Source organism: Crocuta crocuta, unplaced genomic scaffold, assembly GCF_008692635.1.
Source record: "Crocuta crocuta isolate KB4526 unplaced genomic scaffold, BGI_CrCroc_1.0 scaffold646, whole genome shotgun sequence".
Taxonomy (NCBI): Eukaryota; Metazoa; Chordata; class Mammalia; order Carnivora; family Hyaenidae; genus Crocuta; species Crocuta crocuta.
In genome coordinates, this window is record NW_027530851.1 from 1,722,893 (window position 1) to 1,736,659 (window position 13,767).

Consider the following 13,767-nt stretch of genomic DNA (forward strand, 5'->3'; position numbering starts at 1 on the left):
GGCATCAAACATGGTAGGAAGCCAAAGGTCTGAGGGAGAGAAATTAAATAGAAAAACTCCCTCTTCCTACACAATTCAAAGAAAAATTTGACAAATTGAACAAGTGTAAGTCTACCAGAGGTTTGCCCATGAAATACTTTAGTGAACTGTGTTTTAGCTATTGGAATAAACCAAATTTGAAAAAAAACAAATCCCTTTATGATTTTGGTGTTGGTTGGATACGATATACATTATAATAGATGTTTACAGTATATATTTTTTATTCTGAGGAATATTTCACTATCCTATGTACATATTCCATAAAAGAATTAACTACCTAATTAGCATTCTGCTAATGACATTATGGAAAACTAGGCTATTATTTGTCAATTAGGATAATAAGGTTGCAATTAATTAGATATTAACTGCTGATCTTAAGTATGCATATATTGTATGTTTTATTTTTGGAATTAGCAACTATTTACATTTCCCAAGTGTGTGTTTAGTTATGTTTATATTTCCTTGCCTAAAATGTGGTATTATTCAAAATATCAGTGAGAAATAAGTAGCATTATGCTTCTAGACATTAAATTTTATGTAATGCAAAAATAGAAAGAATATCTTATTTAAAATATACATGTCTTGCATGAAGATATCAAATGTAACTAGAGTCTGTTCAGAAACTCTTAAATCTGATCCTTTGCGCAAATAAGAAAAGCAAACTTCTCTAGCAGAAACAACAAATAAACAAAACAACCCTTTACAAGGCATATTTCTCAATTATGGCCGTCTCAGCTCACAGAAGCTAGAGTTATGACCGGGTGGTGTATACACAGTATAAACACAAGAGTTCAGTAATTAGGTTTGAGTTAATTTTAAAGTTCCAGTGACCTGGTGCATAATCAAGCAAAAGGTCATTACCCACACTGGTACTTTTCACACAAAACACTCGGCAGCTAGAACTGGACACGACTTTACTTAAGCTTCTACAAATCAATCCCAGAAACCACTCACAGGAGTTGTGGATTCTTTTTCTATTCACTTCAGAGCCATTTTACTCACATAAGAATGTTTCCAGCAAAACAGAGAAGTCAGAAAACAAATTAGTTAAGTTAAATTATTATTAGAATTATGCTGGACATGCCCCTCTAGTCTAAAATAGAGAAAGAAGTACTTTGGTTACTAGTCCTCACTTAATTTTTTTTTCCATGAAAAATTGGACAAATATTACCCTACAGATGTGTATAAACCCTCATTTTTAAAATTTTGAATTTGTGTTTTTGAAGGGTGTGATTTTATCATTGTTTTGTCAGCCAAGCATCTTTATATCTATGTAGAACTACCACTCAGAATGGCCCACATGTCCCTTGGTTTCAAAGGTAGGCATGCAACCTACTGGTGGACCAATCATAGGACTCTAGTTCCCTTGCCAATGATTGGCTCAAAGGGATGGATATGTGACCCAAGCAGGGTCAATTTGAGTCCTTTAATGAGAACGGATAACTAAATACTAAAAGGGAGGGCATACTATCCTTTTGTATTGAGAACAATGTGGATATAGAATTAAGGTTGCCTTTCCTTTTGAGTAGAGAGAGGTTCAGCAGCAGAAGAGAGCAGGGCCAATAAACAAAGGAAAAAAAAAGAAGCAGGGTGAGTTGAAATGATGAGAAAGAACAAATGATATTGTTTGAGCACTTAGAGCAAACTGTGCCTAAAGCCAATCGTTTTCTTATTGCTTAAGTTAATTTGAAATCTGTCAGTTTTAACTAAAATATCTTGGCGAATACAGATGGGGTAGCAGTGAGCTTGATAGAAAAGGACTCTCATTGGGGCATAAATACTGCATATTGTTTTTCTGTTAGAAAAATAATTGCTTTTATTAGCAAATAATGTTTTTGAAAAAACTGATTTAAAAAAGCACAGAAAAGTATTTTTGGGGTGCCTGGGTGGTTCAGTCGACTAAACTTCCAACTTTGACCTAGGTCATGATGTCACGGTCCATGAATTCAAGCCCCCTGGCCGGCTCTGTGCTGACAGCTTAGAGCCTGGAGCCTGCTTAGAGTTCTATGTCTCCCTCTCTCCACCCCTCCCCCGCTCATGCTTTGTCTCTCTCTCTCTCTCAAAAATATAAAAAAAAAACCTATTTTCAATGGAAGATGTGAGAAATGGAGAACTTTAAGCAAAAAGTTAAAGAAACCAAATTGAAAAGTAAATGGAAAGAGCAATAGGGGCATTGGGTGGCTTAGTCAGTTAAGCATCCGACCTGAGCTNAAAAATAAACATGAAAAAAAAAAACACCATTTTCAATGGAAGATGTGAGAAATGGAGAACTTTAAGCAAAAAGTTAAAGAAACCAAATTGAAAAGTAAATGGAAAGAGCAATAGGGGCATTGGGTGGCTTAGTCAGTTAAGCATCCGACCTGAGCTCATATTTCGTGGGATTGGGCCCCATGTTGGGCTCAGTGCTGACAGCTCAGAGCCTGGAGCCTGCTTTGGATTCTGTGTCTCCCTCTCTCTCTGCCCCTTCTCTGCTCACGCTCTGTTTCTCTCTCTCTCTCTCAAAAATAAACCAAAAAATAAAAATAAAAAAAGAAAGAAAGAAAAAGCAACATACATAAAAGAGAGCAGAAACATAGTGGATTAAGAGGTTTTGATGACTTTACAATTTATACTCACTTTGTACATGTTAATAATAATAGCCCACTGGTGCCAGACACCGTGCTAGAAACTTTATGCTTGGATTTGTCCATCATTAAAAATCATACCTTGTGGCACCTGTGTGGCTCAGTCGGTTAAGTGACTGACTTCAGCTAAGGTCATGATCTTGAGGTTCATGAGTTTGAGCCCAGACTTGAGCCCCTCGTCTGGGCTCAGAGCTTGGAGCTTGCTTCAGATTCTGTGTTTCCCTCTCTCTGCCCCACCCCCACTCGTGCTCTGACTCTCAAAAACAAATAAAATGTTAAAAATTTTTGAAAAAGGTATAGCTCATTCTATGTGGGGTATGGTTTGATAGCAATGTATAAAGATTAAACTGTTTGAGTGGTGCATTTCCATTCATGATGCAAAAAACTATACAGTTTTAATGTAAACAAGTTTAAGAATGTTTCTGTTTCAATGATGTCACAGAATTTAATTGTAATCTGGTTGTATTTTCCCGGTCACACCTCTTGGGAGGCCTGAGTCTTTTCTGCAGGCTACAACAATCTACAAAGTTAGTCTATAATGCTTCCATGAAGAGGTTGCTAGAGGAGATAAACAGAGGACAAGATAATGATCTATGGAAAGAATAATTCTTTTGTGCCTTCAAATGTAGGGTGTCTTCTCTGCCAAAGAGGTTTCAGCAACACCAGCAGTTTCAAGGAGTGACTGTGTTGGGGAGGTGGGAAGGAGGACAGAAGCATGAAAGGGGGGAGTGTCTTTTTGCTGGAGAAATGTTTACTTTGTAATTAGCAAAGGACAAGAAAGCTCTTTTGGAAACTGTACTTGGGGGTCCAGAATTTAAATTTATGCTGATGCTCTCCCAGTCTCCCTCTAGGGAACCCTCCTAATTGGCAGGGATCTTAGTTGGCTAGAACAGGCTGCAAATGAAGCCAAGGTCTTGGGGTCATTTCTCCAAAGGGCCCAGTTAACTCAGCTCTGTTCCATTGCCACAAGCTGTATCTTTAACCCTGCTTAGCTGTCTTACAAACACAGATTAGCACATCAACATGGTGGTCACAGAAGAAATACATATATTCGCCTTGAGACCGAAACAAAAGTAGTCCAAGATATTTCATTTTTGCCAGCATAAACGAAATGTCTTTGTGACTGTGTTAGCAAACTCCAGTCAAGACTGCAGTTGCTGAATGGAGCAAACTGCAAAGACGAAAACTTAACACAGTTATAGGCTAGAAGTGAGGGGATCATAGGTAATCACTACCTTGAAATGGCATAAATATGATGCCAACATCTAAAATAAGAGACCCATGATGGCAGAGACATTTGCCTCATTTTTCACTGCTATATCCTCAGCCTACACATAGGCAGTGCTTTAATAAATATTTGTTGAGTATGAAGGCACCTTGGCCTGTATTTTTATTTATTCTTCCCATTACAAATTGGAAAGAACAATGGAAATAGACTCCTATACAACATCCCCTGTATTAACTATTGAGTGTGTTTTTGCAAAGGAAGAAACAGTACCTTAGGGGAAAAAAAAGTTGAATGAATGAGCAATCACACTCACCTAACTGAAACCAAGAGAAAGACCTCTGGCAGGTGGCAAAAATGGTGACAGCTCTCCACCTATCCTTGTATATGCAAGCCACTTTAAAAAGTAATTTTGCAGCTTCTCCCACCAACTGGTAAAATCTATTTCTTCAACTCTCAAATCAGGACTGGCCTTATGACTTGCTTGATAGGCTGACAGAATATGGTGAAAGTGAAATCATGCTAGTTCTGAGCCTAGTCTCAAAAGGAAATCCTTTTACTCTCTCTCCTGGAACCCTGTAGATCCCTTCTCCATATTATTGATGACAGAAACCCAACACAATTTCCTCAGTCCTCTAGCCAGCCAAACAAGTGAGGGAGCCCGGCCCCAAGTGCAGAGTGGATCTAGGTCTGAATTGCCCACTCACATTCATTGTTAAATAAATGGTTGTTCTTTTAAGCCTCTATGTTTTGGGTTATTTGTTAGGCAGCAAAAGCAACCGAAACAACTTCACCCTCATGCACAGGGTCTAAACATTGGCAAGATCATTGCTTGCTTACGGACTGAAGAATGCTTTTGTATAGTACAGCTACTACTCTGTTCAGTCAACTGATTAGTGCATGCCATATTACACATACCACTGGGTTGAAAAGCACTAGTTACTTATAAACATTACAAAAAAGAAGTAACAGAAAATATAGGCATTTACAAGGATAATTTATCGTAAAGACTTTTTTTTTAGAATAGGGATGATAGGGAACACACCAACAAAACAGAGAAGCTTAAAAATGGTTCTATCACCATAGCAAGGAAGGGACTGCACAGATAATGCTAACACTTAAGTATGTCCTACAATAAGTATGTCTACCCGACTTTGACCACCATGGATAATGTCACAAATATCCTGGATAGCCAGAAAAATGGAATGAAACTTGGCATTTATTATAAAGGGATTATGACTTCTGATTGAATGATAAAAATGGTACAGTGCCTAGGACTGCAAGGCATGAAATAAAGGCTTCTCATTTTCTGGCGAGCTTTTCCTTCAACACTGAGAAGTTTAAGAACATACAATGGGATTATAAAATGTGTTAGAAGTTGGGGCACCTGGGTGGCTCAGTTGGTTAAGTCAGTTGGTTAACTGACTTCGGCTCAGTTCATGATCTCACAGTTTTGTGAGTTTGGGCTTCAGGTTCTGTGTCTCCCTCTGTCTCTTCCCCTCCCCCACTGGCAGTCTGTTTGTCTCTCTTTCTCTCGCTCCTTCTCAAAAATAAATAATTTTAAAAATGTGTTCGAGGCAAGAAACCTAGTAACTGTCATTTCATTTTTTTCAACATCTTTCTGGGTGCTGCCTGTGATCCTTTGGCTCTGTTTTATAGAAGGGAGTAAACTGTACATAGAAAGGATTGTGGCATGGTTTTCAACTCACAAACTTAGGCGGCAGAGAATGATTGCAAAGATCCTGCCATTATAGTATCAATGCCAGAAGAAATGGTGAAAAAGGCTGGGGCCTGTCACAGCAGCTGTAACTTTCTTTTATCTGTATGGATAATAAGTTATGACATGTATCCATTGGGTTTGCAAGCTCTTTGATACTTCAAGGATTCAGTGGCAGGTGGTGGGAAAGAAAAAGGAACAAAAACTGAGTAATATAGCTAAGGAGAAAAAAAACATAATCAGATAAAATAAGGGAAGGGGCCTTGAGTGACCATGACTGAAAAGTATCTGAAGATGATTTATGAATTTATGGGGCTCTTTAGAGATTAGCAGTGCCTACATCCTTCAAAAATAGTAGTACACCTGTACTATTTTTAAAAGCTTAATAGTTAAATTAGGTTGAGGTATATAAAAACTCTAATCTTTCAGTCAGTAACAACCGCACTCTAGGTCTGCTTCTAGTACTTAACAAAATTCAGAGAAATAAAATTTTGAAGTATTAGGTTGAACCATATGAAACTGCTAATATTTGGCCATTTATGACCTACAAAATTTTTGTGGCAATTTCATATGACTCCACATAATAGGAAGGAGAATGTTAAAAAACAAGAGATGGGTATAGCAACATAATTACTTTGGTGCCGAGAAAGATAAGTAGTGATTTAACAACTGTCAGACTTCTCCATTGAGGACATGAAATGAAAAATTTAGCTTAGCTTTTAAGAGGAGGTACATACATTTATACTAAGAACCATCTCTCTGAGAGTGAAGGGTGTTATTTACTGCAATGGACTATCTTTTTGCAAGTTTTAAATATACCTGAATATTTTTGTGCTGGAATATTTTAAATTATACAGTACTGATTTTTAATAAAATTGATTATTGCCTTTATATTGGGGAGCAAAATTTCTCCCTCTGTCCCACCATTTTGTCCTTCTCAGCAACGAGTCGCACCGTATGAGGTTTTTCATTGGTGGTAACTGGTCTGCCCCAGAATTGAACAGACAATCCATACTAGTAGGGTCTGGGTAGGCCCTAAGAAGGGATAACAAACAGAGATTGTTGAGTTTATATCAGGGATTCTCATCCTTGTACTATTAGCAGATAGTTTTTGTTGGGTGCAACTGTCCTCTGCATTGTAGTTTAGCAACATCCCTGGCCTCCACCTACTAGATGTAGTCTATGTATGGATGGATGGATGTATATATGTATGTATGTACATATGTATACTAGGTCTGTATGTAGCATCTCCCCCCAAGTTGTGATCATCAGAAATATCCCCTGGGAAGCAAAATTATGTGTGGTTGGGAATCACCATCTCTAATGCCATTATTATTTCTGCTCTGTGTTTTTCTGAATTTTCTCTGACCTATCTCAAAGGGCTAGTTTATTAATTAGGTGTAGAGAAAGAGCAGAAAACTCTCATCCTCCAGTGCTAACACAGGATGAGTGTGTAGGCCAGCTGGTCTTCCTCCATGAGGTGAAGATGGGGAGGGGACAGCATCTAAATACTCAGGCCAACTGGCATACTACAAATTTGAGCTAATGAATCCGTCTAGTTGGATTTTGATAAACTGTTCTGGGAATCTTTGATAAATGTCTTGTTTTGAATTTGAATGAATATTTAATATAAATCCTTCCTGTAGAAAACTCAACTATTCTTTACTGGAGTAGTCGTTATGAATATTTTAAGAAGTAACCTAAAAGACAGAGAAGCAAGCCTAGGAACAAAGGAGACTCATTTTTTATTTGCTTGATTTTTAAAAGCTGACTTTGCTGTAATTTTAGATACCATGCTTATGATAAAACATAATAGATATTTTTAATACTGGTATTTGAAAAAAGATTAATTACAATTATAGATTAGCATATAACACTTTTTCTTTATGTGAAACAAATGATTTTTACAACTTCGCTTTTAATTTGGAGAAGGCACATAAGGCAACATACAATATATTCAAATAATGCATTCATTCCCCACACTTATTCAATCCCTGGAAATGTCTTTGGACACTTTATTTATGAGCATACTTCATTTTATTGCACTTTGCTTTATTGCACTTCACTGATACTGCATTTTTGTTTGTTTTTGTTTTTTACAAATTGAAGGTTAGTTGCAATCCTGCACCCAGCTAGTCTATTGGCACCATTTTCCCAACAGCATTTGCTCACCTTGTGTCTCTGTATCATATTTATCCCTACAATATTTCAAACTTTTTAATTAATATTGTGTTTGTTATGGTGATCTGTGCTCAGTGATTTTTGATGTTACTATTGTAATTATTTTGGGGTACCACAAACTGCACCCTCACAAGACAGTGAATTTAAATTGATAAATGTATGTGTTCTGACTGCTCCACTGACTGGTTCTTCCCCCATCTGTCTCTCTTCTCAGGTCTTCTTATACCCTGAGATACACCAGTACTGAAATTAGGCCAATTAATAACCCTACAGTGGCCTCTAAGTGTTCAGGTGATAGGAAGAGTCCTACATCTCTCAGGTGAAACAAAAGCCAGATATGATTAAGCTCAGTGAGGAAGACATTTGAAAAGCTGAGATACACTGGACGCTAGGCTTCTTGTGCTAGTTAGCCAAGTTTTTAATGAAAAAGAAAAGTCCTTTAAGGAAATTAAAAGTACTACTCCACTGGACATATGAATAATAAGAAAGCAACACAGCCTTGTTGCTGATATAGAGAAAGTTTTATTGGTCTGGAGAGAAGATCAAACCAGTCACAACATTCCCTTAAGCCAAAGCGTAATCCAGAACAAGACCCTCGCTCTCTTCAATTCTATGAAGGCTGAGAGAGATGAAGAAGCTGGAGAAGAAGTCTGAATTTGACAGTGGTTGGTTCATGAGGTTTAAGGAAAGAAACCATCTCCATAATATGAAATTACAAGGTGAAGCAGCAAGTGTTGATGTAGAAGTTGCAGCAAGCTATCCAGAAGACCTAGCTAAGACAATTAATGAAGGTGGCTACACTAAACAATAGATTTTCAATGCAGACTAACCAGCCTTCTACTGGAAGACAATGGCAGAGGGCTTTCATAGAGGGGAGAAGTGAAGCCTGGACATGTGACTGAATTATTGCAATCTCATGCTGAAACCTGAATGGATGAGGAGTTGCTTCTAATGGATGAACAAAGCAAGTGATTTCTTGAGATGGAATCCACTTCCAATGAAGATGGTTGAAATGACAGCAGAGGGTTTACATTATTACATAAACTTAGTTGATATAACAACAACAGGGCTTGAGAGTTTTAACTCCAATTTTGAAGGAATTCTACTGTGGTACAATGCTATCAAGCTACAGATAGATCCATTTGTGAAAGAAAGAGTCAATTGATGTGGCAAACTTCATTGTTGTCTTACTTAAAAAAATTGCCACAGCCACTCCAACCTCACCAACCACCACCCTAATCAGTCGGCCATCATCAACACTGACGCAAGCCGTTCGTTACCAGCAAAAAGATTATGACTCACTCATGATGATTATTAGCATTTTTTAGCAATGAAGAATTTTAAAATTAAGGTATGTACATTATTCTTTCAGACATAATGCTATTGCACACTTATTAGCCTATAGCATGGTGTAAATATAACTTTTTTATGTACTGGGAAACCAGAAAATTAATTTGACCCATTTTATTGCAATATTTTATTTTATTATTAAGGAGATCTGGAACCAAACCCATGTTATCTCAGAGGTATGCCTATATTTATACTTTAATAATTTCTTTTCTTTTTCTGCTAGGAAGGATGTTATTTTTTCTTTAGTCAAGAAAGTAGACCTTCCCCCATTTCTTCCATGACTCTTTTCTTCTCCTTTCTATCCCAAGATTATGCACTACATATAATTAATTAGTATATTCTTCATACAATTCCAAAGAACACAATTTCTTTCATTCTTGTGAATTTCCTTAAAGCCCAGAAATCTATAAGAAATTCTCTTAAGTTAAAGAAATGTACAAATGAATGAGAAATATGTTTCGTGATCTTCATTCCTCTGACCCCTCCATACCCCTACACATATAGTAACACCCTTTTGCATCAAATGTATATATATATTTCCTGTTGTGTTGCACTTCCCCTTAACTAAGATGATTATGTGCAGTATATCAAAAGCTCATAAATATAAGTTGACAACTGTTGAACATGCATTTTCTCCTTGTTTACTTCCATTTCAATATACAGTTTTAATGCTCATGTGAGACTAGTTTATTTGTTAGCCTTTATACTCTCTTAAAATATATGTTATGTGCCTGACATTTCAGATATATAATTTCATTGAGATAGGCTCAAGCTAGACAATACTGCAATGGTAATAACTTCTTCTTATCTTCTTATCTATAGCATAATGTAATTAAGGGAGAAATTAAGGCTGATTGAAAGGTAGTATGTCCAGTAAAAGAAATAATCCTAGAAGAGGCAAACATCAGATAGAAATTTAGGGGGCTATAAAAATTACATTTATATCATCAAATTCATTTCTTAGAGCTAAGCATGAGTAGAATGTTAGTAAAAAGAGTGTATGTGTGTAAGATTTTGCAACCAAAATTTTCAGCATATATTAAAATACATCTCACAACTTGAAGAATTCATTGTTACTAAAAACTACTTCCTTCAATTCAGCTTCTTTGTGTACATTTTGAAAAGTCATTTCTGGATCTTATCATTCTTCCCCAGAGACCTTGCCTTTGGCAATTACAACACAGCAGAAAAAAATCCTGAACACATGCTCCATACCTTTTCCAAATATGAATTATCTACCTCTGTTTATTGTGAGCCTCTTAGACACTTTAAATTCAACAATTTCAGGCTAAGTTTTATTTTAAAAGCCTTATCTTTTAGTTTGATCATCTAGAAATGTTGAAACCATGAACATAAAAGATCTCACTTTATGAGACTGTAAGCATTTAGGAGCAACTTGGGTATTAGCTTTTCCAATGGCAGGAGAAATCACATTTTTATCACTTTATTGTATTTGTCTTCATATAGCTTCACAAGTATTTATAATATATATCTCAGAATTTTAATGGGAAGACTCTGGGTAACATTATTATTTTGATATGATATTTGATATAGTGGCATGTCCAGAGTTCATAATTACTTTTCCATTTGGTTTCTTCATGTTCAGATAGAATGTTTGGTAAGTTATAATTAAGAGAAGCTAAGAAAATTATTAAGTTAGAGAAGTAGGAAATGAAGGGAGAAGTGACTTCCTTCCTATCTTAAATTTCTGGGCCACTGGAGAAAAAATTTTGAGACATATATAAAGATGAATAGAGATTAAATAAAAGTAGAACTAAATCTGAAATTTAATTATAAATGTGATCTATATTTCCCACTTGATACTCTATGCATTATCAATTCTGAAAAAGAAGAAAGCACCCACACTTTTCTAGTCGTATAAAGTTCTTTGTAAATGTAAAATGTCACTGTATTCTACTCAGAGAGGAGGAAAAAGGACCAGAAGAAACTTTAAAAAATTAAAAATGTTTATTTATTTATATTGAGAGAGATAGTGCGTGTGTGTGAGGGAGAGGGCCAGAAAGAGGGAGAGAGAGAATCCCATGCAGGCTCTGCACTGTCAGCACACAGTCAACCTGGGGCTGGATCTCACCAACGATGAGATGACCCGAGCTGAAATCAGGAGTTGGACGCTTAATTGACTGAGCCACTCAGGCACCCCAATACCAGAAGAAACTTTTAAGCCAAGCTATGTCACAGGTTATTTTAAACTTCTTGTGGCATTATTTATGTATGGCTACTTTTAAAAACTGACATTTTCAATGTTAATATTTAAGTCAAGTGCCAGCAAAATATATTAGACCATATTCTCAAATAAAAGAATTAGTATCAAAATTTAATTTTTCTATTGGATAAGGTTTTCTTTACTTATATTTTGAAAGTCAAGTATACTGAATACTTATTAGTAATATAGAATCTTTGTGAAGTATAATTTGAGCAAGGACCACCTGTAAGTCACTAAATTCCAAGAAAATTTAGCAAACATAAGTAAATGTACAGCTATGGGAGTTTACTAACAAGTAGAGTAATGAAATACTTGATTTCTAAATCCAACTTTTAAAATTTAAGATGTTTTAAATTATTGGTAACAAATGCCAGAAAGACCTTTTTCACTAGCCAATTTTCACTCCTTAAACCTAATTTTAATCAAAACCTCTTACAAATTTACAAAAGCTTGAAGTTCCTTTTAAAATCATCCATATCTTCAAAAATTTTATCACATTAATTACTTGATTACTAATAGCAACAGTAGGCTGGATAGATTCTGATAATGGCCAACGGTTTTGATATATAGTGAAAGACACTTTGCAAAGTACCAGTGACCCAAGACTTTCTTAAATGAGCAATGTTCAAGTTTGTACAACCACCTCCTCTCTGTTCCCATTGAATTTTGTTCACATATCTATAATCTCCCTTTTGTATATGCTACTGTTATTATATATTTAAACATCTCATCTCTCCATTGGATGCTGTGTATACCTTCAGGATAGGGATAGCACCCCATTCAGTTGGGAATTCCCAGGACTTAGGGCTGTATGTGGGCATAAAGTAAAAATTCAATGAAACCATGTTGAATGAATGAATGAATGAATGAATGAATGAAATAAGCACAAGAAATTCAACTACAGAGGCAGCCAAAGTCCTTACAAGCTGCGATTCATTGAGGATCATTTATTGGCTCAACAGAACTACCAACAGGTATATAAAGCTACATAATATCTTTGTAGGCAGTGGAGTTGAGGACATTAGTGAGAAAGATGGAAAAATTCTATTTTAAAGATCAACAACTACAGATCTAAATGGAAGCTTAATTACCCTAAAACACTGTATTAGATGATACAATGATGTCTTCTTGGCAATCATAAGACATCAGAACAAGCTCTGACACAGTTATTTACGATTGATCTAATAAGATCTGTAACCAACTGGGTGGCTCAGTTGGTTAAGTGTCCGACTCTTGATTTCCTTCAGCTCAAGTCATGATTTTGTGGTTTGTGAGTTCGAGGTCTGCATCTGGTTCCGCCTTGATGGTGTGGACCCTGCTTGGGATTTCCTCTCTCTCTCTGCCCCTCCCCAGCTTGCTCTCAATCTCTCCCTCAAAATAAATAAATAAACATTAAAAAATAAACAAATGTTTAAAAAATATTATGTAACCTTTAAAATACATTTATTTAGCTAGAAAAGTTTACAAGCTAATTGTACTACTTTGTAGGCAATGAAAAAAGGTATTAAGTTGATGGCTGGTGTCTCTTCACTATGGTCTTGTACACATGATGCTAGAACGTATGTTTATGAGGGTTCTCAAAAGTCTTCTAGGCACCAGGAAGGTGGATGATAGGAAAGATGATGACCCAAAACCAAAAGATAGGCCTAAATATCTATAATGCAGCCTCCTTCATCAAGATTTAATTAATACACTTCTATAGTTTTGATATGACTCCCATTTTTTTTAAATATTACACATCTATATTCTGTAAGTTACAGAGAACATATGCTTTGGTTGGTACACATTTTGAGGTCTTAGACATGAGCAATAACACTGTTTCCTAAGAAATAAAGCAAAATTTGCATCAAGCTGTGAAGCTTCAAATAAGCACATTTTGTTAGTATGATTGTACCTCGTTCTCCCTTCTGACACTTCTTTCTTTGCACTGTACACTTTTTTGTCTCACTGGTGGGGGGACACAGGTTACCCTTGGCTGACGGATGCTGTGTTATTTCTCGGACCCGTGTTTCAGTCCCTCTTTTGAAGCCACATGTTTTTCCTTTCTTCATGCATGGACTCCAAGGACTCCATTCACTGGCCTCACAGTGCACTGAAACAGAACAGCAGAAACAAACTTGCTCAAAGTCCAAACAGAAATCTGTAGAGCAAACTTGGGCATGATGACTTAAAAAACAAACAAACAAAAACAAAAAGAAAGAGAAAGAAAGGAATAAAATGTTTTTACATTTTTAGTGCTCACAGTGCCAGGTAAACTCATTCTTGCATTAGGTTTACTTTTCACTCTAGATTTATTAACTCAGGCACTAATCTTATCATTCACAATTGACCAATGCTTTACAATTTCTAGAGCACTGCTCTAAGTTTTGATTGATCCTGACCATAACTTGATAAATTAGTCATTATT

General features: G+C 36.1%; 1 protein-coding gene across 2 annotated transcripts in view; it reads right to left on the minus strand.

Annotated features, from left to right (window-relative positions):
• The window catches only part of RSPO3 (R-spondin 3), an 85,118-nt gene that overhangs the window by 33,263 nt on the left and 38,088 nt on the right, over positions 1–13,767 (minus strand). For both annotated transcript variants that reach the window (XM_077769432.1, XM_077769433.1), the window contains exon 4: positions 13,255–13,452. In XM_077769432.1, the coding sequence (XP_077625558.1) occupies positions 13,255–13,452 (198 nt within the window). The remainder of the gene's footprint in view (positions 1–13,254; positions 13,453–13,767) is intronic.